The sequence below is a fragment of the Fringilla coelebs genome (assembly GCF_963513975.1).
Source record: "Fringilla coelebs genome assembly, chromosome: 3".
Taxonomy (NCBI): domain Eukaryota; kingdom Metazoa; phylum Chordata; class Aves; order Passeriformes; family Fringillidae; genus Fringilla; species Fringilla coelebs.
In genome coordinates, this window is record NC_140030.1 from 71,535,564 (window position 1) to 71,562,025 (window position 26,462).

General features: G+C 35.8%; 1 protein-coding gene across 5 annotated transcripts in view; it reads left to right on the top strand.

Moving 5' to 3' along the window:
* The window catches only part of SIPA1L2 (signal induced proliferation associated 1 like 2), a 126,512-nt gene that overhangs the window by 46,956 nt on the left and 53,094 nt on the right, over positions 1-26,462 (top strand). For all 5 annotated transcript variants that reach the window (XM_084202059.1, XM_084202061.1, XM_084202057.1 and 2 more), the window contains 5 exons: positions 6,167-7,873; positions 14,001-14,134; positions 15,517-15,705; positions 20,514-20,688; positions 24,446-24,549. In XM_084202059.1, coding sequence (XP_084058185.1) covers positions 6,409-7,873; positions 14,001-14,134; positions 15,517-15,705; positions 20,514-20,688; positions 24,446-24,549 — 2,067 coding nt within the window. In that variant the 5' untranslated portion in view covers positions 6,167-6,408. The remainder of the gene's footprint in view (positions 1-6,166; positions 7,874-14,000; positions 14,135-15,516; positions 15,706-20,513; positions 20,689-24,445; positions 24,550-26,462) is intronic.

The following is a 26,462-nucleotide window of genomic DNA, read 5'->3' on the forward strand; positions in this document are numbered from 1 at the left end:
GAGTTACACCGAAGAAAGTGCATCTTTTGTCGGCCTTTTTTGGTTTTTTTCATTGAATGGAAGTAGTATATTTAAAAATAACCAAACTGGTGCGTAGTATTGAGTTTTGTATTTGGCAGTTGGAAGGTGAGATTTATTAAAATATTTTCTCTGGAAATGCCAAGATGACGGTTGGGGGATCTTGACCATAGGATGAACAAGTCTAGCATTTTAAAGGGTCTATTTGCTATTACATCTTACTCAATTATTTCTATAGGTAGTCATCAGATTTTTATCAGCCTGCTGGTGAAGGAGGACAGTTATGGCAGAAGAGGTCTCTCCCTTTAAATTCAAATACCTTTCATTGAACAGCACCAAACAGATATGGAATTCAAAGTTCTGTTGTAACTCTTTCTCAGTATTTATGTTCATCTGCCATTTTCTTTGTTGGAGGGGGGAACTATGTTTGAAGAACTGAGTATGGTTTTTTATTTTTATTTCTTTTTTACCCAAAATCTTGTACCAGTCCAAAATTAGTGCAATTCCACTGTTTTGCTAAGAAAAGTGAGGGTCTTACACCAGCACTAAGAATCATGTAGGCTGTTGTCACTCTTAGCTATAGCTCCTTCCCTCCCTCCCTCCCTCCCACTCCCCGTGATTGTTTGTGGATACATTTTTGTAACTATGTTATTTCAACAACAGGTTTTTTTCAGTTTTCTACTTTGAAATTTCACTCAGAGAGACTATAAATGCAAAGAAATACAGCATAGCTAAGGAAGTGTGCAACAAATATTCGCTACAGAGCAGCTCATCTCTATTTCCATTTGCCAAATGGGGGTCTTCCCGTCGTTCTTCTGCCTCTTTTCCATGTCTGCATATTAATCAAGTATCTGAAATATGCCTAGCTGAAGTAACCATTTATACTGTAGTAGTTATAGCTTTAGTTGTAAATTTGATGTACAATAATTTGAACCATTTTTTTTTTCATGAGCTCTGCTCATAATTTGATCATTGCATTATTTCCAATCCATTTTCCACAGCTGCAATCTGAATAAGTGGCTCAATTATAGTTTAGCGTTATTCTTTAATATTCACTGAGCCCTATGGAAAACTTTGAAAAAATATTCTATTTGAAGACAATTATGCTTAAATATAATCGTTTTCTAAAGACATTTGCATGAAAAAAAGGCAAAACCATGAAGAACTAATTTTTCTTTTTCATACTACTATTTGCAGTAATGTCTCCTGTGTGACATCATTATCAACTGTCATGTGATATGATATCACAGTTTAGTGTGATCAGAATTCTCTGAATTGAACACACAAATAACATTGCCTGAAAATCAGACATAGCTGTTGCTTTGCTTCTGAAAATTGGATAGTTCTTTTAGGAACTATTAAGAATATTAAGGAAATAATTAAGAAATAGATGCTGTTAACAGATATTTTAAAATACATAAATCTAAGAACACTTGCTAACATAGTCTGTTTTTTAAAAAAGCAAGTTTGAACTTGAATTAAAAATTTTTATTCTACTATTTTGTAATTTTTCAAAAGTTATTTTTTTCTCAGTGGTGATCTTAGTTTTATGACAGATCTTGTGACAGATTTGTTCATTGAGTTATCTCTTCTTGAACCTGTGAAAATACAGGCAGCTTAGAAACCATATTCATTTGTCCCTTGCATTCTTCCTTTTCATTGCACTTGAAAGCATGTGCAGAATTTTCTTGCAAACTTCAGATTCCCATGAAGTTGTAATTGTGTAGCTGCTGCTCTGCTGTACTGGCCAAATACATAACACTACTGCACCACTCTGTGTTTCTTTGAAGACTGGAAACTAACTGGAGGGAGACGCAGAAAATGCTGTGTAGAACCAATTGAATGCAAATTAAATGTCGGGTCTTCAGCTTTTGGCATATTATTACTGCCTGTACTCCAGTTTTATCAAATTGCACTTCCCAATTTTTTTAAGATTAGTAGAGCTTGAGAGTCATGGTGTATAGAATTGTCATCTTGATAAATAGTAGAGATTAATACTTTCATCCAAATTATGCATTCTTTTTTAGGATGATAGCATTACATAATAATAGGGGCAGATTTCCAAAGTCTTGATCAACAAAATGATCACAGAAAGACTCTTAAATAATTCATTTCCATCTATCAAGGCTGACATGAGGCAGCGCTACCAAACAACCTCCTTTTGACAGGATAGTCCAATAGCACAGTTCTTATTCATTGCTCCTCTACTGGCACAGGAACATTTGTGGGCACGTATCCAGGTCCCCAGGAAACTTGGAATCGTTCCATGTTAAAGAACTGTAACTGTAGCTAACAAACCAGCTGCTGTATTGAGCTCAGAAGGAAGTCTTTGTAGCTGTGTGGAAGGAACTTAAGTTATTTGCATAACATCCAGCAGTCTTAGTAGGAAGGGTTGGCAGGAGCACAACAGCAGGGTAGGCATCCAGCTTTTCTTTTTTGACCTTATCTGTCACTGATTCCATTCTTCAATGCTAGGGTGAGTTGAAAAGAGAGAGAAATTAAGAACTTGACCAAAGGAGCTGTACAGGTCTGAAGAGAAGAGTAGTCAGGGTCACATTGACATCGTTCTTTGTGGAAGCAATAGTTTACTAAATCCAGCAACAACAAAAAAATAGATTTACAACAAATAGTATCAACATCAGTGCGATATTTGTGAATTGGTAAATTCTTACTGTGGAGAGAGAAAATCCTTAACAATAGATAACATGAGACTATAGTGCCATCCATCAGCATAAGTCAGCTGTCAGCCAGAGCATGCTGCTGTACTGAGTTATAGGAATTTATGGAACAGGTCAGTCATGTTAAAAAACAGGCAGACTTTTTTTTCAATTAGGCCAATTTCAGATTAAGAAAAAAAAATTAACAATATGTCTTAAATAAATTGCATAACTTCTTCAAACATTGCTATTTTCAATAACATATCAATCTGCATTTCCAAACAGGCATTTCTTTAGTCTTCTGTCACACCAGCTTTGCACTGCAAAGAAAATGAATTCTCTACTAAAGTACCATCTTTTGCAATGTACCTCTGTTAAAATACTCAGGCCATACTTTGTCAAGTATTTAAGCTACCACCATCACCAGAGGAAAAACAAAAAATTCTTGCTTTCCTGTGGTCTTCAAGCTCTCTGCTGCCTTTCACAAATGCAGATGTTTGTGAGGCCAAACAGTAGATCACATTGTGGATTTGGATTGAAAATAAGTGGTCTGGTAGTGTCCATCTATTGCTCTTTCCTTCTGCCTCCCACCACATCATCTCCAGTTTCATTTCAGCCTTCATTATGCTCCTGGTCCAGTTCACTACTTTTACAAATTCTTATGATAGAAAATGCTACAAATGCTTATGATAGAAAAATGCTACACTGCAAATGCTTACGATAGGAAAAAGGCTAACACAGGAGAAGATAAGAATAGAATTTTTGCAATATAGCCTTTTCTTACCTTATATGTATTTTTTCTATTTTTTAGATATTTTATTTTAATTTTAAAATACATAAACTAGTGACTTCTATGAATAGTTTTTATGTAGAAAAAGACAAGCAGGCTACAAGATATAATTCACCGTCATTTCAAAGAAAATTGTACTAACCTTTAATAAGAAGTTAAATATCTTTCCCAGTATGTGAAATTAAATTTACTTTGTGTCCTCACTCTTCTATATTCTGGCAGAAACAGAAAAGATGATTCTGGAATAGTTTAGTTTTCCTTCAGAGTTTTTATTTAGCATAGGTTTCTTCCATTTCTATGATGGTATAAGAAGAAATGATTAAAAAGCTGTCAGCTGTTCATGTTAATTTGCAAGGAACTTTCTTCTATTTTAACTTTGCAGTATTACTTGTGCTCCAAAAATGTTGAGTGAGTTGACATATCTGAGAGCACTCCTGCAAAGAACTCTTTGGTTTGTTGATGAAGGAGAAGCTGGACATGACCCAGAAATGTGTGCCTGCAGCTCAGAAAGCCAAACACATCCTGGACTACATCCACAGCAGCATGGGCAGCAGGTGAGGGAGGGGATTCTGCCCCTCTGCTCTGCTCTGCTCTGCTCTGCTCTGGTGTGACCCCACCTGTATCCCTGCATCCGGCTCTGGGGTGCCAGCACAGGAAGGACATTGACCTGTTGGAGTGAGTCCAGAGGAGGCCATGAAGATGATCAGGGAAGAACATCTCTTGTGAGGAAAGACTGTGAGGGAGTTGGGGTTCTTCAGCCTGGAGAAGAGATGGCTCCAAGGAAGCCTAATTCTGGCCTTCTAGTACATAAAAAGGGCCTACTAGAGAGCTGGAAAGAGACTTCTACAGGTCATGTAGTGGCTGGATGAGGATTAACTGTTTTAAACTGAAAGAAATCAGATATTAGCAAGAAATTCTTCATTATGAGGGTGGTGAGGCACTGCAGCAGATTGTCCAGGGAAGCTGTGGATCCCCCATCCCTGGAAGTGTTCAAGGCCAGATTGGATGTGGCTCTGAGCAACCTGGTCTAGTGGAAGGTGTCCCTGTGCATGCTAGGGGAGTTGAAACTAGATGATCTTTAAGTTGCCTTACAACCCAAACCATTCTATAATTCTTTGAACAATATTTTTCTTTTTGTATAGAATTTTCATAAGTCAGTGTTTAAAAATCCTACTTGCCACTTTTCAAGTGCTATTTCTCTGAATACATCAGTTGTTTAAATAATATTTTGTTCTGTAAGGAACCTGTTTAATTGCCTTTATTGGCCAGCAAGGAATTTCTATGGAGTGAAAGTAGGCTGCAGAGATACTTTGTTATTGAAATTGTCAGCAATTTCTACTGCTGGTCACAAAGAAACCATAGCCATTATGAGAGCACTGAAATCTAACTTGTGTTTGTTACCTCATTACTGCAGAAGTCTCCTAAAGTTTGCTCTATCAAACACAATTTCAGTTGATTTCTGACAAGCAGAAAAAAATAAGGTTTAACATTTTAGTTTTTATTATTCCCTTGTCCCTCATCTCATCCTTCCTCCCCATCCTCCAAGGAATTTTTATCATGTTAAATATAGGAGAAAAACCACTCATCTTCTGAACTCCTCTTACTACCTCATCTCGTAATTGAATTCAAGGGAGAATTAATATTCCAAGGTAATTTAACCTGACTTCTTTTTAGTCTCTGGTAAAAGGCATATTGTCCTTATTTGCAGCATCTTAAAAGATTGTTATGTTGGCATTTTTGTTCAAGGAATAAAATCTGAAGAAGTACACAGCATTCTGTCTTGTCTCTTGCTTTAATCTGCTTTTATGCAATGGATTAATGGATGGACTATGCCTGCATGTGAATCTTCACAGCATGAGTCATGGTCATTCTTATGACTATTGAAGAGTATTTTCATATCCTAACAGTTCCAATTTTGTAATCAAATTGAGGCTTATCAATAGAGCTACTATCTTTTCTTATTTACGGAAGAAAAGAGACATGTTCTTTATCACAATAACGGGGTTAACAGTTTGGGTTTCCAACCAGAGGAATATAATATAACAGAAACTACTGTAACTGCTTTACACAACTAAATGATGGTTTGCACTCCAAAGAAAGGAATGTAAGTAAACCTTCCTTTGGGAAGAGAGAAGGGGAAGGAAACGAAATACATTAATTCACTGAATTAATCGTAGTGGAACACTTACTTATCTTTAAATGTTCTTTTAAATGGGGCAAAATGCATCTCTCTTTATAAGGCCCTATCTGCCCCATGTATTTTACTTACATTTTCTACCAGTCTTGCCCCAACACTCCTGTGTGCATTAACCATTTTCAGGAAAGTTTCAAAAAGAGTGTCTTAGATGGTATGTAAACGAACCCCAGTGATCAGATGGAGAGTAGGCGTCTGAGTTGCTCTCAGCATTGTAGAGAATGCAGAGAATTGTCTGTGGCTATTCTGCTTGTGCATGCACTGGGGAGCCCATGAGAGATGCAGGTTCAAGCTGCTCACATCCTGTGGAATCATGTGAAAAACTGGAATTATTACTGGGTTTTGAGGAGTCCAAGGATAGAAAATGATACAAAGCAAGTCGCTTTAGGTCCATCCAGTTTCATGGGGTGTTATGCATTTACAAGCAACAGTGAAAACTTATGGTTATTGTGTACAAACATTTTAACGCTCTTTTTTTCTTTTTTTAATTATTTTCCTTATGAACAGATTTAAGAAATTTGTGTGGATTAATACTGAACTGAATGCATCTGAACTGAAGGAAATGTTTTGAGATTGGTCTCCTGATTGAAATTGTACAAAAATGGTACACTGAGGTCCCTGCCTGCACCTGTGGGAAGACTGTAACAGTATTTTTATATCACAGTTTATTGGCCCATAAAAGACGATGTAATAACAAATGTAACAGTAAATTTATGCAATAGTAGTGGTTCCCCTCCCACTGACTGGACATGAGTGATCAAAGGTCTTTGCAAGAAGATAAGCACAAGGTTAGCAGAACTGCCTCCAAGTTCAGGGAGTCTTCAAGAAGCATGCAATCTGATGATTATTTCGCTAGAAAACTTAAAGCCTTGAACAGTAGCATGGGTCCTCCTGTTCCTTCAAATGCCTCTAGCAAAGCTGAAAATAATCAAACAAATGGTACACCAGCCGTGCCTAAAATGGGTGTTCGAGCAAGGGTATCTGAATGGCCTCCCAAAAAGGATTGCTCTAAGGAGCTGAGTAAAGCTGCTTGGGAAAACAGACCTCCAGCCAGTTACGAAGGTGTTGGCTCAGTACTTCCAAATGGACAAAACGACCAAAGTGATGAACAGCAAGAAGAGCTAGAACTGGAATTTACAGAGGGAAAGTATTCAATTGGAGATCTTTTTGTTCATTCACCTCAAAGGGGTCTTCATCCCATAAGGCAAAGAAGCAACAGTGATGTGACAATAAGTGATATTGATGCTGAAGATGTGTTAGACCAAAATGCTGTTAACCCAAATACTGGAGCAGCTCTTCACAGAGAATATGGCAGTACTTCTTCAATTGATAGACAAGGCTTGTCTGGAGAAAATTTTTTTGCAATGCTGAGGGGATACAGAGTGGAAAATTTTGAACATAAAACCCTTGCTCCTTTTGGATTTTCTGAGTTTTTCCACTGTGATCCTACGGTTTCTCCGAGTCTACATGCTGCTGCACAGATTTCCAGGGGAGAATTTGTCAGGATTTCTGGGTTGGATTATATGGATAGTGCCCTACTTATTGGTCGAGACAGGGAGAAATCTTTCAAGAGGAGGCTTAAATCAGAAGCCGTAGAAACATCTTTGTTTAGAAAATTGCGAACAGTTAAAAGCGAGCACGAAACGTTTAAGTTTTCATCAGACCTGGATGATAGACTTGACAGAAATGTTCGTTCTTGGAACTGTCAGAAATGTTTTGCACATTATGATGTTCAGAGCGTTTTGTTTAACATAAATGAAGCAATGGCTACCAGAGTAAATGTAGGAAAAAGAAAAAATATCACCACTGGGGCCTCAGCTGCGTCACAAACTCAGATGCCAGTAGGCCAGACTGGAAACTGTGAATCTCCTTTGGGAAGCAAAGAGGACCTCAACTCAAAAGAGAATTTAGATGCTGATGAGGGCGATGGGAAAAGCAATGATTTAGTATTGAGTTGCCCTTACTTCAGGAATGAAACTGGTGGGGAAGGAGATAGACGGATTGCACTTTCTAGGGCAAATTCAGCATCTTTTTCTTCAGGTGAAAGTTGTTCTTTTGAGTCCTCTCTGAGTTCCCATTGCACAAATGCTGGTGTTTCAGTTCTGGAAGTACCAAGGGAAAACCAGTCCATTCACAGAGAGAAAGTGAAGCGTTACATCATAGAACACATTGATCTTGGAGCATATTATTACCGCAAGTTCTTCTACGGAAAAGGTAAATTTTTCTAATGCAAATTTTCTGATGTATCCATGCATCAGATTTAAATTGTTTAGTAAAGATTGTAACTTGTTTTCCTTCTTCGTTATAGAGGACCTAGGTATTCCAGAGAATCCTGAAGCTCTTTATTGAAATTAAGCCTGTTATTTTTGCTCTCTCAGGGCAAAGCAGTGGATTATGTATGGTTATGCAATAACTGTGTGAGTTCATTAAGTGATTTAATGAACGGTCATATAAAATAGCATGTAAGTTAGCTTCTCCAACCCAAACTTTCTTGATAAGCAGGAGGAAAAGATGCCATTTATATCCAGTAAATGCACTGAAAATACTGATACTCAGAGTGGGAATAATTATTTCCTAAAATAGTGACTCCAAAAAAGAAAGTTTTATTATTGAGGCTTCTGCCTCTCTTCTAGATTCAGCTGTCTTCATGTGTGTCCTGAGGCCTTTAATATTGTATGCACATGTACATACTTCTTAAATAGAGAGCTTCTGATGTTGTTCAGTTTTTCAGCTTAAAGAAGGATGTCTTATGCCTTTCTCCTAGCCTTATACCCCTTCTTCTAGGATGTGTTCTGTCTGCAAACTGCCAGGATACTTTTGTCAGCATAGTAATTATCTTGGCTTTAACCATTATGCAGATAAACTGGTTCCACTTAGTGATCAACTTTGATAGTCTGCATTTAATACTGGTTTGTGCAACGTGGATGAAATCCCTGGTTTTGTGGGAGAACTCCAAAATACCTGTGTCTGTCCTTTCTGTATTATGAATTACAACTAGATCTTCTTGCTTTTAATAAAAGAAAAGAAAAAGTCTGCTTCTGTTTTTAAAAAACTGTTACAACTCAATTCTTGTTCTTGAAATCATACTTCCTCTGCTTTCTAACTATATTTGAACATCAGGAAATAAGCACAGTGCTGTTACTCCTTCCTCCTGTAGCCCTTTAAAAGGGACTCGAAAGAGGATCCAGTACAGTGCTGGTCACAATACAATAGAAACTGAGAACATATTAGCTGTAAAAAAACTGCTTAAAAAGCAAGGAAGAGAAGAATCTGGATCTGTGATGGAAGAGATTAAAAAAAAAAGACCCAAAGCTAAGCAAGGAATGGGCAGTAAATTCACAGGTTCAAAATGGATTCCAAGCTAGACAGGTTGTAAATGATATAAAAAGTGTTGAGGGAGTCAGAGTGCAAGACAGTGAAGTGAAACTTTTCACAAAAGGGTGGCACATTTTTTGACGGGCAGAGAGAAGAAAAGATTGGCATTCACAAAAATGAAAGGAAGACTGTCAGTAGACATAGGTGGTGGCAGGATGGGCAGGGGCAAGGGGGAGACAAGAATTAAGCCATATGAAAGAGGACTTGTTTGTGAAGTGCTTTTATCTTGGATGAGTTAGAAGTGCTGAAGTGCGGAACATTATAAAAATGAGAAATTATAAAAAGAAAATGCAGATGCGTACTGAAAGCCACTTTAAATACTATATAATGAACAAACCTAATGACCTTTCTGGAAAACTGATGTGCATGTAATTAGTTTTTATTAACTTCTGTTCTGAAATAGTATCAGAGTTTCTCAGAGTTTTGTCCCACGTAGTGTAACACAGGGAAACTTGAATTGTTGCTAATTGTTTTCTAGGCAGAGTTCTTCAAAAGTAAATATAGTATGATTCATTTAATATCCAGTAATGAATTGTTACCTTCTCACTTTTACAATGATATGAGAGCCATGGCCTGTTGTGCATTATCTTTTCATAGAGCTGTAACAGAGGCTAAATGAGAGAAATCTGTATTGAATGGCTTTTACAGTGCAACAAGTCAGGGTGAATAAGCTGATGAAACTAAAATCTTAATTTTTAATGTCTGCTATCTTAAGGGATCAAGCACGTAGGGAATCATCACATTAATTCCAATTAATGTGTTCTCACTTAAAACTTACTGTGGACAGAGGAAATAATCCAGACATTTTGCATTGGGCACCAAGATGTCCTGCTGCTGGCCTGAACTTCTGTATTGAAAAGAAAAAATGACATATATGTTCATACTGGGCCTATGTGATGCTTTTCCATGACAGTGAGCTCTTCTAGCTGATTTTTAGATTTAGTTGTGCAGTTTAATTTTATGAAAATCCTTGTGGTAGGATGAAACAACAATTGAGCAAATAGTTACTTTTACATACTATCATTGATTTCTGTCGCCTTTAGGAAAATATATATGAAAAAGAAATAGCTTTCTGAACATTTCATTTTTGTTCACAGTTTTATAATTGGCACTTGTCAGCATACCAGTTTTATTTCTGTTTTAAGATGCATGGAAGAAACACCCTGGCATGTGTAGCACTAATTATTCTATTCCCTTTCAAGAATGTGAGATTTGGGATTCGGTGTTTTCTGAAATGAGTTGTAGTTTTATACTGCATATTTATAAGCTTTGTAACTATTGTTAAAATCAAATTCATTGCAACTGATATCAAATATGTTATATTTATTGAATATATTTTCTCAGTTTTCAGTTGAGAATTGCAAGAGCTAGAATAGATTATTTTATCTCATTGTTTTGATTATCATTGATTTGTCCATTTCCCCTTGTGCAATTATCCTCATAATTCCTTGAGACTTGTTTATTATTGCTATGCTTTTTATTTGGGGGATGCTTGCAACCATTTAATGTTACTGTCGCTATCTGCTGATATGGGATTGAAAAAATGTCCTTAAAGAAATGTACAGGCTTAGTAAGGTATTGGTATTAACTCAGTTTTGTAAAATTAAGACTTTTGTGTTAGGAGAAAAAATTGACAACTATTCCTCAAAGTGAAAAAGTAAAAAATGACAAATATTTTAGCATCTTTCTAGATCTCAGCTAGAAATTAACACATTTTCTTCTTTTCTCCCCAGCTGATTCTTTTAAACCAACATAAACACATTTAAATGAGTTTAATGAGTTTGTACTTTTTGAAATTAAAAAAAAAAAGAAGATGCCTTGAATTAAAAATGTTTTCCCCAAATCCCAGAATATGAGTAGCTGTGCAACACAATTTACTTCAGCTTCCTTACTTTTCTTTTCTGGTTTATCTATTTTATTTTTAGTGCATATAAATAGCGTTTGGGTTCGTGTCTTTCATGTTGTAGAAGAAATTCGTAGGTATCTGCACACACTTGTATTTTTCTGCTCAGTAATACTGCAGCCAAGAAATCTAGCAACTGTGTAATACCCTTTTCTGGATTTGCATCAAAATGGAAAGCTCTAGACCTCTAACTGAGGAGTTTACCTTATGTCACAGCCTGAATTATGCAGCTGTGGGGAGCTTTTATGTTACGGGAAGTGTTTGATGTCTGAACTTCTCTCTCTCTCTCCGCCTCTCTCTGTGTTCTCTGTAAAGTCCTATTCCATTTAATAAAATTGCCCATTTAGACTCAAAGTTTTAACTTATCACTGGGAAGTCCATGAGGTACATTATTTATCCATGCAGGTAGAATTCTCAGACTGGGAAAGAAATGTAGTTGGAGAGCATAAGCAGATAATTTAATGCCTGCACCTCTTTGACTCCAGGTGTTCCTTCCAAAAAAAGTTGTAATGTGCTGATTCTCATTTTCCTTCTGCTAGAAGATGGATTGGAACCACCTACATACTTCATAGATAGATTTTTTGAAAGACTACTGGAAACCTAATTTAAACTTGATATGAGAAATAACACTGTCCTTTATGTAGAGATTATTTCATTCTTTTGCATTAATTCTGAGAGTATGGATAACTTCTTAGTGAAAGACATTTTGGAAAAAACTTCTTTACACATTTCTATAAATACATTACTTAAAAAAAAGTACCAAACTAGCTCAAAAATGCTAGCAAAATGTTTTTTTTAATACAGACAATCTCTAAGGAGAAATTAGTCAATTAATTGTTATTTAAAATATGGCATTATAGCATAAATTGGATTGGAAGACATTTCTGCAGTCCATCCAGTCTAATTCCCTCTTTTAAGTTCCCTTTAAATGTAGGTTCTGAATAGGTTGCTCAAAACCTGTTTCCCTTTATCTGTGGCTTTAGGTTTTCTACAGTATTTAAGGATGGAGATTTCACAATCTGTCTTGGAGACCTGTTTGTGTTGGATTCCCCCCACTCAGAGGCTGCATGTTGTGATGGTTGCATCTTCTTCTTTCACTTTGTACCTTCTAGAAGAGTCTGTTTCTCCTTTCTCTACAATGTCCCATCAGCTTGTGGGATCCAGCAGTTATTTCTCCTATTAATCTGCTCTTCTCCAGCTGCACAAGCCCATTTCTTTTTGCCTTTCCTCATCTGTTATATTGTCCAGCCCTCTAATTGTCTTTATAGTTGTCTGTTGGCCTTGTCCCACTCTGTCCCACACTGCTTCTCATGTGCCCTCAAAAGTGCCAAACAGAAAGGCATCATATTCTCCTGAGCTGCTGCCATGCTCTTGCCCGGAGGGAGGTTGCCTTCCCTCTCTGCTGGGACATCCTGCTGGCTGCTGCAGCCTGTGCTCACAGGTCCCCAGTGCTCTTCCACAGAGAGGCTCCTGAGGCAGTGGGTTTCCAGCCTGTTGTATGAGCGTGTTCTGTTCTACATGCATTTCTGTGTTGGTCTTCATAAGGCTTTTTCAATCCTTTTTCTTGGACTGGCAAAATGAGAGTTTGTTTTAAAATGTCAGGTTGAAAACTTTAAGTGGTTTAAGAGTTGCTTCACATGCAGCTCAGCTGTCACAGCTCAGCAGTAGCTGCCTCCAGGGGAAGAGGAGAGTGGGAAGTGAAGCACAGACACCCTACAGCTGTAGGACTCTACTTGTGTGTCTTTGCCCTTGCCTACTTTTGTTAGAACTGCAAGGATTATGCTTTTCCATGTCTGACCTGTGCACATATTGATGATTTGTTAAAAGCCTGCTGGTTATTCCCCTTCATCTGTTGCACCCATCTGCAGTCCTAACCTCCAATACATGAACTCTTCTTTTAGAGTTTGGTCAGGGACAGCAACTTGCTGAGGATGAACTCCAGCCCATCCTTTAGATATTGTAAAACTCTATTAAACAATAACACCTCCACCATCAAATTCTGATAAACATTTTAGTAACTGGCCACTAATTGCAATTTGTATTACTGACCACAGTCCTTTAAGGTCAATTGGCCAGCTGATTTCTGCCCACCTTATAATTTGCATGTCCAGACCATGTCTTTTCTGTTTGGCTGCACAGATATACTATGGGAGAAAAGCGTTGCTAAAGCACAAGTGGGTGACATTCATTGCTCCTTCCTCATCCATAAAGCCAGTCACATCACTGCAGAAAACAACTGGATCAGTCATGCATGATTTGCATGTTTTAAATCTATGCAGGCTGTTTCCAAGTATCTTTTTGTCCGTCATGTGCCTGGAAGTTTCTTCTGTGAGAATTTGTTCCTTAATCTCCCTGGGAACTAAAATTTATTGTGGCTGTTCTATGTCTTCCCAGAGCCTCTTGCCCTTTTTTAAAGGTGACTGTAACTACTCACTATGACCTTTCAAAGGTGGTAAGAAGGAGCTTCAGCACAGATCCAGATTGGTCACATGGATTTGAGTGTGTCTGGTCTCCTTAAACGGTCTCCAATGTGATCTTTCTCTTCAGCTCATAGTGCTTTACTCTCCCAGACTGTACCAGTTGCCTCAAGGATGCATTTAACTATTCATCAAACACTGAAGAGTTACTAGACTCAGTTCTCCTTTGTTGAGACTGAGTTGCTGCTTGGAATGTAAAGTTGTAGATAAGAATAAGAATAAACCTTATTTGTTTGAATATTCCTAGTTTTCATTCAAGATTATATATAGATACAGTTTCTCCAAACTAGTTTCCTACAGCAAAAATATTAATTTGGTTGTAAAAAAAGGGGAAAAAATATTTCATAGCAGCAGCAGTTGCAGTAATTTATGTGATATGAGTGACCATTTTGCTCATCAAAATTAGCATTTGAGATTTATGTACTTGTTGTACAGTTCAGAAGATCCGCCAGCTGGTGTATTCACAGACCTCATAGTTCAATTAAAAATAATCTCTTGCTCCAGAAATTGTTTTTTGAAATTTGATGGAAATTTTCTAGGGGATTCATACTTTACTCTTATCTCTTCCTTCATTCCTGTGTAAAAGAGCATCAGAACTACTTTGGAATAGATGAAAATCTTGGACCTGTAGCAGTCAGCATCCGGAGAGAAAAGGTTGAAGATGCTAAGGAGAAAGAAGGATCTCAGTTCAACTATCGTATAGTTTTCAGGACAAGTGAGGTAATGTTCATTCCATAATTCTGCAAAGTAATGAAAAAGTTGACTTAGAGCTTAGGATACTAGTTTTTTTTTCTGGGGGTACATTGCTAACCTTGAAAGTACATCTTTTAATGGGAAAGGATGTTTCCTGTACCATTAGTAAATGAAGTTGCTCCTGGACAGATGTTTGTTTTTCTGTACTGCATAAACTTTTTGTCTTCTTGGCTGAGCACCCAAAAGGAGGTAAGTTGGCTGAAGAGAACTGCAAGGTGCAAGCAAGGGAACAGCTGTTAACACAGCTAAAGATAAGTGTGGATCAGGCTGCTTGATGTTATGTTTCTAATGATAGAAATCAAAGATTAAGAAATGTAGGGATAAAGGGAGCTGTAAAATAGGAAAACTAGTATAATGACTTATTTGTATTTTTTCTTTTTGTTTCAAAATACTTTCTTAGAAGCTTTTTTGTGACATGTTTCTATGTACTTCTATATGGATGATTTGCAGAAGGAGTATTAATATATTTATAAAATAATGATCTTAGTTGAAAAGAATTTGCTTGTGGTTGTTGTGTGTGAAGTCTCATAACTCCTTTTTCAAGCAATTTAATATCTCTTGCTAAACAATCTCTTTATCATAGCAACTACGTTAGATTTGTATAAAAACACACAATGTTATTATTGCAGCAAACAACTGTAAATTTTTGGAATCCTCAGGACTCTTGATTTTTATTTTGCCTAGGATATAGAGAAGTGTTAGCTAAATCTCCTGATATCACTGGGCTCTTGTGCTTTTGCAAACAGATGTAAAAACAGATATAGATGTAGATATAATTTTTGTTTTCAGTTTAGTTTTTTTTTATAGCCAAAAATGGAGTGTCCATGTATGTATGTATGTGTGAAAAGGTGATCCAGGTGACCCAGTTCTAAGAAATTACTCTCTTTTTGTCAAATCCAATGAAGATGGAGCAGCATAGATAAAATAATAAGTGAATGGGTTAAGTAAAGTTGTGATTGGCTGTAGCTTAGCTCATGTGTCCAGCCTCACACTTGACTACTGTGTTTGCTGGGGAAGTATGGCAGAATTAACTGGTTTTAGTTTACTGGTGTCTTTAATACTTTCTCCTCCCCCAGAAAAGGAATATTCTTGGTAATTGTAATAAATTGTTAACATGCTTCAATCATTTCTTTAATCAAAAAATGTAGTTGTCACTTAGAAATTGAAAGCTGATCTGCTCATTTAAAGTTATTTAATAATTTTTTTACTGGTTAAAAAAATGAATTAAAATGAGGATGTTTTTTTTTCCATTTCTTTTTTCCATGCTTTTGCTAAACCCTGAAGTTTTTATCTCTAGGGTTTAGAGTATTAGAGCTAAAACCGTTTTGTGTGTTGTACCTTTACTGCAGCTTACTACACTTAGAGGAGCAATTTTAGAAGATGCTATACCATCCACTGCTCGTCATGGCACAGCAAGAGGTCTGCCTCTCAAAGAGGTGCTGGAGTATGTGATACCAGAGCTGGGCATCCAGTGCCTTAGACAGGCTTCCAGCTCACCCAAAGTACCTGAGCAGCTGCTTAAACTGGATGAACAAGGGGTATGTAGCACATGGCCTTCTTCTTAAAGACCATTCCTTAGATAAACAGAAGAAAAAAAAAGTGAAATATCTTGCAGACAGTGCTAATTAACATGGATCCATAATGCAAACCATTCAGTTTCTTGGTTTTAGATAAACTTCCCTATTTTTCACTGACAAAATGAGGTTTGCTTTTCCAAGCAAATACTTCTTAAAATACATTTCAGCTGAAGGAAATAAATATTGGTCTATGGAGATTGTCTTTCACTGGCTGAGTGAAAGATTATTAAGTTTTAACATCAGTAAGAAGGGATTTTCACAGTCTGTATTTGCACTTAAATATGTACAAATGTTGAATGCACATGAAAATGCATCTAACACTATTAGTATTGTGTGTGGGTAAGGAGGCAAAGCATGTTGTGTCTTAAGTCTCTGCATCTAAAATTTATGGTTATTTTTTACAATACCATTTTATGATATGTATTTGTATTTTCTGAATTTGCTGTATTCTTACTAGGAGAGAATACTTCTGTATTCATAGAACTGAAATTGTGATTGAGACTGCTGAATTAAATGCATGACAATAAAATATTCAAATGGCTTAAATTTTGAGAGAAAATGGTGAGGGCTATTAGGTTCAATAAAAGTGAATCTGCTTCATTCAAAGCTAGTAGTGAAATGTATGGTTTATGAATATTTTGTGCAGGGCAGACTTGTGATGGTTTTTAAAAAATGTTTCATTTAAATTGAAGATTTTGCTTTCTAGGTGAAAGTCAGTATCTATCCATTGAAGTCCAATCTGATGATTGAACCAGTTGACTATGATGGTGCTGTAGTTAGTTTTTTGTTGCTGACTCAGTTTTGAATGTAGTAATTGCATCTAATCACTAGTGGTGTCTACCAGAATTCCATGTGCCTGTAACAATTGCTCAAAACAAAGCATGTGTAGTCAGAGGAACAGAACTGGCATTTTTTTGGATGGATTGTTAAGCTATCTTTAGTACTTTTTACTTAAGCTAATTTTACTGCTTTTGTTCACATTGGTGTCTGAGGAGTTGATTTTGCTGAATGTTGTTGTTTTCTTCTGCGGTTGTCAGTTTTTCTGATAATACAGAAAAATCAGAGACACTGAATTCTGAATCCAAGAGTTCATGATGTGCTCTTGCTCTCTGCTGTTTGAGCTTCAGAGTGAGTTTAGGTGAATCTAGTAAATACAATTCACTTCAGTATGGGGCAATATGTTCAAGGCAGTATTGAGTATTGACTGTGTTTGATCTGATCTGAATATTTCTCAAATTCACTAACAGTATTTCCCAAAAACTGGAAATTGAGATTGTCCATTGAACTGACCAAAGTGATTCTTTAGTAATCATCTCCTCATTTGGAGAAACAGCAGTATATAGCAGTATATATTCCTTTTATTTTGTGTGATCAGTTCTGAAATTCAGTCCTATTATTAAATGGGCTGTCAGCTGAGAAAATGTAATATTAATATATCTTATGTACCACTTACTACAAGGTAATTACCTGAACACAGACAGAAAGCTATGCAAAGAACTGGCATGAGATCCATTTTTGGTTTTAATCCTCTTAAGTACTTAATGCATTCAGTTTATTAATCAAGTAAATACAAAAAGAGTTATGCTTGGCAAGTGAAGGTGATGACTGGTGGAAATATCATGAATTTAAAAAGATGAATTATGATCTGGAAGATTAGTACTGTCACCAGAGTGATATGAATTTTGTCTAATGGAGTGTTTAATGTTTGCATATTTCCATAGCCAGCTGAAGACTACTTTGATGCTTTGATTTCATTCTCTACCTGTTTGATGATTTTTCTGTAAAATCTAATATGGATTATGAAGGAAACATGTGGCTAAATTTTGTCTCTTAAAATGGCGGTAGAAACCAGTTGTAAATTGGATGGTTGACCTAATTTGAATACATTAAGAAATTGCCTTTTCCCTATTTATTCTGCCATATGATGCTCATGATTAAATTCAGCTGTATATTTGCAAGAAAAGTCAACATTTTATCTGCTACTGTAGTTTTTTTAAGCTTTCTTCGGCTTCCCCCTAGTTTCCCTTTCAAATTTCTGCTAATGGTTGTTTACTGTATGTGCTTTTTGGTTCCCCTAACATCGCTCTAGGGATGTTAACTTCTCTCTAAGCTCTAGGATGAAGTTTAAAAAAACCCAAAGAAATTAAGGTTGGTTGCAGTGACATTTAGTGGCAATTGTGTGTCTAATCTCTTGATGTTCCTTGACTGAAAAGAATCTAAAATCTTCACATGGTGGAACTCAACAAGTTGTTGTTACATGCTAAATACTCTGTGCAAAAATTTGACAGGATGCCAAGATTCAGTAGTGAGTGATTCTGACAAGAACACAATAATTTTGAGTCTGGAAGGACTGCTATGCATCTTCAATACATAACACATACCCAAGTATCTAAATTGGTTTAGCAGGTTTTTCTGTGGTTTCATGTTATTAAATTGTTCTCAGTGTAAAATATAACTAAATGTAAAATTTGTGAATTGGAAATAATGAAATCGGAACCACGTCTGCAATTATTTACTTAAAAAAACTTGAATAAGCATGTGGTACTGTTTCAAAACTGGCAAAATTTATCAGTTTTAAATATTCTGATAGTTCTTCATGTCAGTTAAATGTATGACATAAGAAGATCCTGCCAAACTCGTTGAGTTATTTCCCTTTTAGGCACTGACATTCTAAATGTACCTTGATCTCTGCTTCTGCACAGCCACCATGGTCTTGGCTGAGAGTTCTTTTAGTCAGGTTTTCTAATTTCATAGTTGTGAAGGGCTCTAGCAAAGGGGCAAGAGGTTCAGATTACTGCAGATGAGCTTGCAGCTTGTTTAGCAATAGTGTTTTTTTAAAGTATTGGCTTTGTTCAGAATTGTATAGCGTTCACCGTGCTTGTCTGTCCATGAAATCAGATCCCAGGATTAGTTCATATCTTGGGATGGTGAGTCTCAGATCCTCATTTTCTATGTCTCTTAGCTCAATGTTTAAACTGTGAGATATTGGATTGTTCTCTAAGATAGGCATATACTTCACTCCTGTTTGGAATATTATTGCTATTCATGAACAAAGGCAGGAGTGACTGGCATCCACAGAATGGAAAAGTGTGACTAAACCGAATATTTTGCCCAGGTGCCTTTTTACTCTTATTTCTTGTCCACATTTTTGGTGGCTCAATTTTGCATTTAACTTGTAAATTCTAGTGTGAAGTCAAGGAAATCAACTTAAATTCCCTGTGGTTCAAGTTAAACTATTTGACACATGGCTGGTATAGAGGTGACAGTGTGGTCACCATCATTTAAAGTCTTCTGGGATATGTCAAGTAACAGCACTGCTTCCTGATATCTAATGTTTGTTTGACCAGTTATTTTGCAGTTTCCTTAATGAATTGTTCATGCTTTCTGCTGAACAAGATAGTCACCAGTGTGCAATCTGGAACCTTTTGTTAAATACCTAACTCTCTTTAAAATGGGAATCAAGGAAGCACTTTGGATAGGGATAGCACCTAATGCTAGTCAAAAGGAAATGATGGGAATGAACCAGTAGCTCCAGGTTTCATGGGTCTGACTCAGGCAGCTCCTGTAGTATATCCATAACCCAGAATATCCTTTTATCATAGATGGTCATCCATCCCATGCCCTGTCAAACTTACAGCTTCTGACTCTCCTGTGTTCTAGGCTGGCCAGGTGAAACCTTACTCCTTATTATTGTCCTTTGCTCCTAACTTCTCTCTGGTCAAGGACATTCTGCCAGAGCAGGTTCCCCAGGGGCTCACCCCTACACAAAGCCTTTATCCCCGTAGGACTAAGGGGAAGCAGGCTGTTGTCACTTTTGCTCTAACAGAAAAACACATCCAGCCTTTGCATAACATGCATTTTGGACACTAATCCTGAAGTTTGATTAAGAGAGGTGTACAGCTGGAGAGTTGATTTGAGTCATGAATATAGATAAGTGCCTGAAGGGAATCGGGTGTGACTGATGGTCTCTGTCAGTTTGTGAAGCTCTGGAAGGTGTTGGTTAAGAATAATAGGACTAATCCATCCATGTGAAGTTTCCTCTTTGTCAGCCTAAGTGTGCATAAAAGTTAAGAGGAAAATGGTCTGCTCAAGAAGTAATGATCTCTCTTTATGCCTAATGTTTTGTAGTTTTTGTATTTTATTTTTGAATAGATGTGATTTTTTTGTGTAATGTTCCATAACTGAGAATCTCTTTAGCAAAACTATTTGACTGCAATCTAATTTCTTGTTTTAAGTATACTTTTAAAAATGGCAAATAGTTTTTAACAGAGCGAGATTTTATGAGGAAGGCAAAAGATGGCATATATTAGAAATTACTCTTCTGGGGGCCTGTTTTAACTGAACTACAGTGAACTTTAAAGGGTAAAAATAAAGTATGATAAATTCACCTTCTTTTTAATCTGAGAAAAAAAAGACCAATATATAAATATTGCCAATTAAATTTTTCATACCATAGCATGAAGTAGAGTGTGCTTTTATAGATAACAAAGTGAAATGTCTTTGTACTGCTTTTATCTGTGTTTGAAAAGTGCCAATCCAGTTTTCTTTCAAGAATTGGACGGTGTTTTTTGTGGATTGTTTCTTTCTTGTTTTCGTCCTGTGGTGATTTAATTTCACAAATCAGAACACTTATTTTTTCATTTTCAGATGCCTTCTGTCAGGGGTTATAACAGTGTTATATTTTAATTGTTAATATTTATTCTAGTATTGACTTTCCTTTGCTTCTGTATAATTTTCCTTTTCTTTTTTTATTTAATTTTTTATTTCAGCTGAGTTTTCAACATAAGATTGGTATCCTTTACTGCAAAGCAGGCCAAAGCACAGAAGAAGAAATGTATAACAATGAGATGGCAGGACCAGCTTTTGAAGAGTTCCTTGATCTACTGGGCCAGAGAGTACGGCTAAAAGGATTCAGTAAATACAGGGCTCAGCTAGATAATAAAAGTAAGTTATGTTTCAAGCTATGGAACAGAGGGTAAAAATCCAGTTGATCTTCTATAAGTTATGTTGTCTTTTCCTGCTCTTGACTTTGGGTTTTGAATAGTAGGATTATATGGTAAATGAGGAAGATGAAGCATATGGTAAGAACATGTATCAAAACTTTTCTGAAAGGTCATTTACTTTTTCTGTGGCATTAGTAGAACTGAAAATCAAAGCAGTTTATTTCATTTGTTTTCATTTAGTTAAAATCATACTACATGAGTAATATTTCCCCGGGTACTCTTTAACATCTTATTCTTTCAAAGGCAATAAAATACATGCATTTCAAAATATGGAGTAGTTTCCCTTATTTCAGCTAAGCATACATGGTTACTTTTACCCAATACACACAAGCAGTCAAGTTTCCTGGTTTCTCACACATGCGCAGTAAGTATGTCCTCATTTGTCAGCTGATAATTTTTAATCTACCTCAGTGCTGTGTTAGTACTGCCATTTCCCCACGTCTTTCCAGTTCCCTAGGTGCAGTAGTATAAAAGTTTAATTGTACAAATTGGTTGGAATTTGTAGCAAAATAGGAACTGAAGTATTGCTGTTAATAAAGAAGTCAATGATATGTTAAGATAATTCTTTATCAGCACTGTTTTCACTGCCCTTAAATTTAACTTAAATTCATTCTTAGTTTAATGGTGTTTTAGCAGGATTTTGACAGGTGATCATATGAGCTGTGGTCTAAGGATATCTAGTTACTCATCTACTTCATTTTAACATAGTGTCAACCTAGGATAAGCACCATATTTATTTCCAATAATGTTATTGCCTTTTTGCTTAAATCCAAGCTTGTTTCCCTTTAATAGTTCAAGCTTCTTAGAGGCTATTGAATCCTACATCAGTACAGAATAATAAAAAATCATTTCAAATTAATTTGTAGAAATACGTATTAACATGCTGTGGATGTCAGACTTATGGAATAAAGTGACAAATAGGGATGAAAAATTGAAAGGAGTAAGGGATATTTGGGTTTTCTTCTTTTTTTCCCCAATCAGAATGTGACTGAATGTCATCTAGTAAGTTGTACATATGAAAACAAATGCTGGTCTGTCAGTAAATTCAGTTTCTGTATTTGCTGTGCTTCAGTATGAATTTACATTGCTGATCAGCATTGTGTATGTATCAGTCAGTAACGTGATTTTAATGTTTCACAAAATCTGTGTGCCATTAACTATGTTGTCCTGTCATAGTGTGTCCTCATAGTTTGAAGCAGACAAAATGGAATTAAGAATTCAAAAAGATACAGTCTTTAGTGTTATAGTAAATGTAAAGTGCATTAAGTATCACTTAATGTGTCACATTAGTATCACATTTAAGTATCACATTTTTGTTATACTTTATAATGCAATAAGTATTAATGCATGTTATATTTAGACTTATGTGTTGTTCTGACTGCCTGCAGGTTCAGAGGAGTGTAATAATGTAGTTTCTGGGAGATTTTGGTAGATACAGTGTTTCAGTAAGAAATCTTGCTTAGTTCTTGTAGGAGTAAAATTAATTAAGTTTTTATATTCTCAAATGCTTGACTAGCTGTGAGGTTTTTCTCTAAATGTTCTCTTTTTAGAGTTTATTTATTTTGAAAAATTGTTTATTTAATATTTGGATAAGTGATAGGTCCATTTCTTATGTATCAGAGAGAGTAGAATGCTGTGGTGGGTTGCCCTGTCTGGAAAATAAGACCTCACCTCTTGTGTGCTCACCCACCCTCCAGTCTGAGTCGAGATGAAGAGAGTTCAATGAGTGAAGGGAGGAAAGGAAAAAAACCACCTGCAAAAAAACCTCCCAAACAAACAAAAACTCCAAAACAAACAACAACAAAACCCCCCAATCAACAGTGAAAGCACAACCCACCACTACATCAATCGGGCAGCAATACAACTGATCCAAAGGCAATCACTCACCACCTGCTATTAGCTGACCGTTACCTAACCATTCTCTGAGCATCAGCTACCGTGAAAAAAACTCTCCCTGCTCCAGTTTCCCTGCAGAACATAACTTTATAGGCATGGGATATGTTTTTGGTCCGTTTGATTGGCTGTCTCCTGCAAGCCCTTGGCCAGCCCAGCACACTTCCCGGGACAGGGGACAGTGTGGGAGCAGAGCGGTGCTGGTGCTGTGCGGGCACTGTGAGCCACAGCGGAATCATTGGTGCCTTGCCAGCACTGCCTTGATCACACAGACAGCACACAGCACCATGTGGCCTGCCATGAAGAATTATAGCTGCATCCAAGCCAGACCCAGTGCAAATGTTTAGAACATATGGAATGTATTAACTATAAATTCTCGTCTGCCCTTCTTTAGTGCAGTTTTAATGGCATGCAGTTCCAAATCCCAAGATAAAGAAATAAGAAAATTAAATGAAACTTTACCAATTCAATTCTATATAATTTGTTTAGTATATGTTTTAAAACATATCAGTCTACTAGAAATGAGATAAAATGTTTTATTGTTGGAACATATTTTCTCTTTCTATCTCTTCAAAACTGTCTCTCTAAAATGCCACTGAAAGGTTATAATTGAATTAGATTTTCAGCTAAGATTTTGAAATAGAAGGGTGCAATAAGGTTTCCTACTTTTAGCAATGTTTAGCTGACAAACTTCAGCTGAAATTATGCTTTCTATTTCTTATGCAACTGAATCTGTGTTTAATAAATGAAGTTAATTATCTTACAGACAGAACTGATACACCCAGCACACTCACATATGAATGCACTCCTATTTGTAAACACACAAATATTTTTAGGTTTAGGGCTGCAGATAAAGAAGTGTATGTTTATATACTTTTATATACTTTTAAATGAAGAACTAACATGGCCAATTGATTTACTTTTGGAATATAGTTACACTCTTCAAAACCAATCAAATCTCCAAACCCTTAGGCGGCGTGTTAAAGAGTGTACTGGAGAATATTTATTGCTATAGATAACATAAAATTATGTTAAAAAATAAGTGAACGTGGAAAAAGACGAGAAAAATTGGCAGTTGTCTTCACTCAATAGGGTGTTCAATAGAGTTAAACCTTAAACTTTTTTAAAGTTCATTGTACTTACTTAAAAAGTCTGTACAAATTGAAGAATAGGAATAAAAAGGATTAACTTTTGGCTACATTATAAAACTCATTTACTGTAAACATCACAAAATGCTAACTTTAATAAACTTTCTAAATAAAATAAAGTGTTAAGTCATATAATATATTAAATTCATTTAAATAATTTTCAAATATATGTATTATGCACATGTTTTATGTTTTAAAAATGCCTGATCTGCAACATATGTCTTAATGTTAGGTTTGAAATAGCCAGTTCACTTTTGGTAAAGTATGGGTTTGGTCAATTGTCCTTATTAATGTTTAAAGAACAAACATATGTTTATTAAGTTATAGAAAGTTATACATAGTTTTATAAGTTATTGAAAACTACACTGAAGTAGTGTAGTGTTTTGTTTTTATCATGATATGCCAATATATTTAAAATTAGTTTATTTAGGTCTCAGAGACAGCAAACTCTTTGGGTTTTTTTTCTGCAGGACCCCTCTATGTCATAATACAGAAATAAAGACTAGATTTTTAGCTGATGGAAACTGGTTTTGTTCAATTATAAAAAATACAGAAGTTATTTAAATAGATTTAAATCACAGCATGCAGAGTGGTGTCCTAAAAAGTTGTATGAATATTCTAATTTACTGACCTTCTTGCGATTAAATTAATTTTCAGCTGATTCAACAGGAACTCATTCCCTCTATACTACCTATAAAGATTATGAATTAATGTTTCATGTATCAACAATGCTTCCGTACATGCCCAGTAACAGGCAACAGGTATGTCTCTTTAGCTTTTCATTGTATTTTACATTATAAATGTTTGACATTGAGTGTTGGGGTTGTTTAATAGTGCTGGTTGAAAATGGAATTGTTTTAAAAGAAGTATGACTCAATTCTTTATTCTCTTGAAATATTGTAAGATGTTAGAAATCTTGTAAGATTTTTATTCTATATAATTGAGGAACTTATCCCATGTACCTTATTTCATTATATTATTAAAAGGCAATATTGCCTCTGGTGAATATGTTATTTTCAGTTTGGACTGCAATCACATCTTATCTATGTTTTAAACATTGAATGGAATGAATCTTGAAAATAGTCTTATGGTTAAAATATGCATGTAATAAGATTTTTAAAACTATTCCACTTAATCCTTGTATTACATATCTTGAAATGTTTATTACTGTGTGAGCTTAGTAATAGTTTTAAACTGTAGCCTTCAAAGTATCTGTAAAAACAGAAAATTGCAGTGTATTTGTGTTATTTCTAGAGAATTCCCTTTGCTTATATAATAATTCAGAATGCCTTCAAAGCATTAAGGATGGCTAAAAACCAGCACAGCATCCAAAGTGTGCGGTGCACCAGTAAGGTTACTCTGTCTTGCCTGTCTAAGATATTTCTTGTGACTTAATTAAAATGTACAAGCACATTTGGTATAATATATCAGTATTAATGCCTGTAAGAAAAGCACTAGAATTGCTCATAGATCAGACTGATGGTAGTTTGTAACTTTCTGTGCTACTACTCTGTGTTCTTCCAGGTATGCAGAAGTAAGTGTTGATTTATGTAGTTAGTTTTGGAATATTCTCGCCTTGCCATGCAAGTTACAATCATCTCAGCCATTGTGGAAGGTTGTCATGAAATAAGGATGCTATCTCACTTTGGTTTTGAACAGCTCACAAAAGATGCTTACTGAATGATTGTTGAACCATATGGGAGTTATATCTTTCATGTGTTATCAATAGGTCTTGTGTGAGCAGAAAGAGATGTGTCAAGGCAGCAAAAAAAAGGATAAAAGTACTCAAATTCTTCAGAAGGGATAAATAAAAATAACAATGGAAGAAAGTATATCATGTTATGTGTTTTAAATAATCAGTGCAAAAAGCTCTGAACAGTTTGAAAAGCTGTTTCAAGTGAACAGTTAAGACATTACAACTGTCAAGTTGAACTGTTCAAGTGAACAGTTAAGACATTACATTTAGTATTTAGATGTGGTTTAAAGAAACTAAATTAGGAATCAAAAGACAAACTTTTCACCATATGAATAACACAAAGTTTAGATGACTCACTTCCTAAAATGTGTTGCATTCAGGAGACAGAATGTTCTTCAGACACCCAACTGTGACCTAGCTAGTAATCAAGGGATTGGATCTTCATCACTGATTTCAGATTGTTCTGCTTCTCTAAACTTTCAGTTGCATCTTATTACAAAACAGGATTAATCTAGTAAATGCACTAGGAGTTGTTCTGTCTGTAATCAGTCTAACAATCTTTGACTGGAAATGCATGTAAATAGGAAAAACTGGACCCTACTAAGACGATATAGTACACTGAATGAGCTTGCTTTAAAAGAATAAAATTAATATTTTCATAGCAAATACAGGCACTGACAGTAAATACAGCCTTACTTGGAGTTTAGTACTTTTGTTGTCTTTTGTGAATTTTCCTTGTTTGTGAGAACAGGATAATCATCTTGCCATGATCCACTTATTTTCATAGTTTTTTGCTGTTTGTCTGTCAGCTTCACTGCTGTGTTGCTCAGCCACCCCGTTACTGTCCTTTCATTTCTTCCTGTGCCTTCCTTTCATTCTTATAATTTCCTTATATGTCTTTAATCTTTATAGTCAGGTGTACAGAAAAATCTTTCAATTTTTGTGTACAGAAAAATCTTTCCGTTTTAACTCCATGGT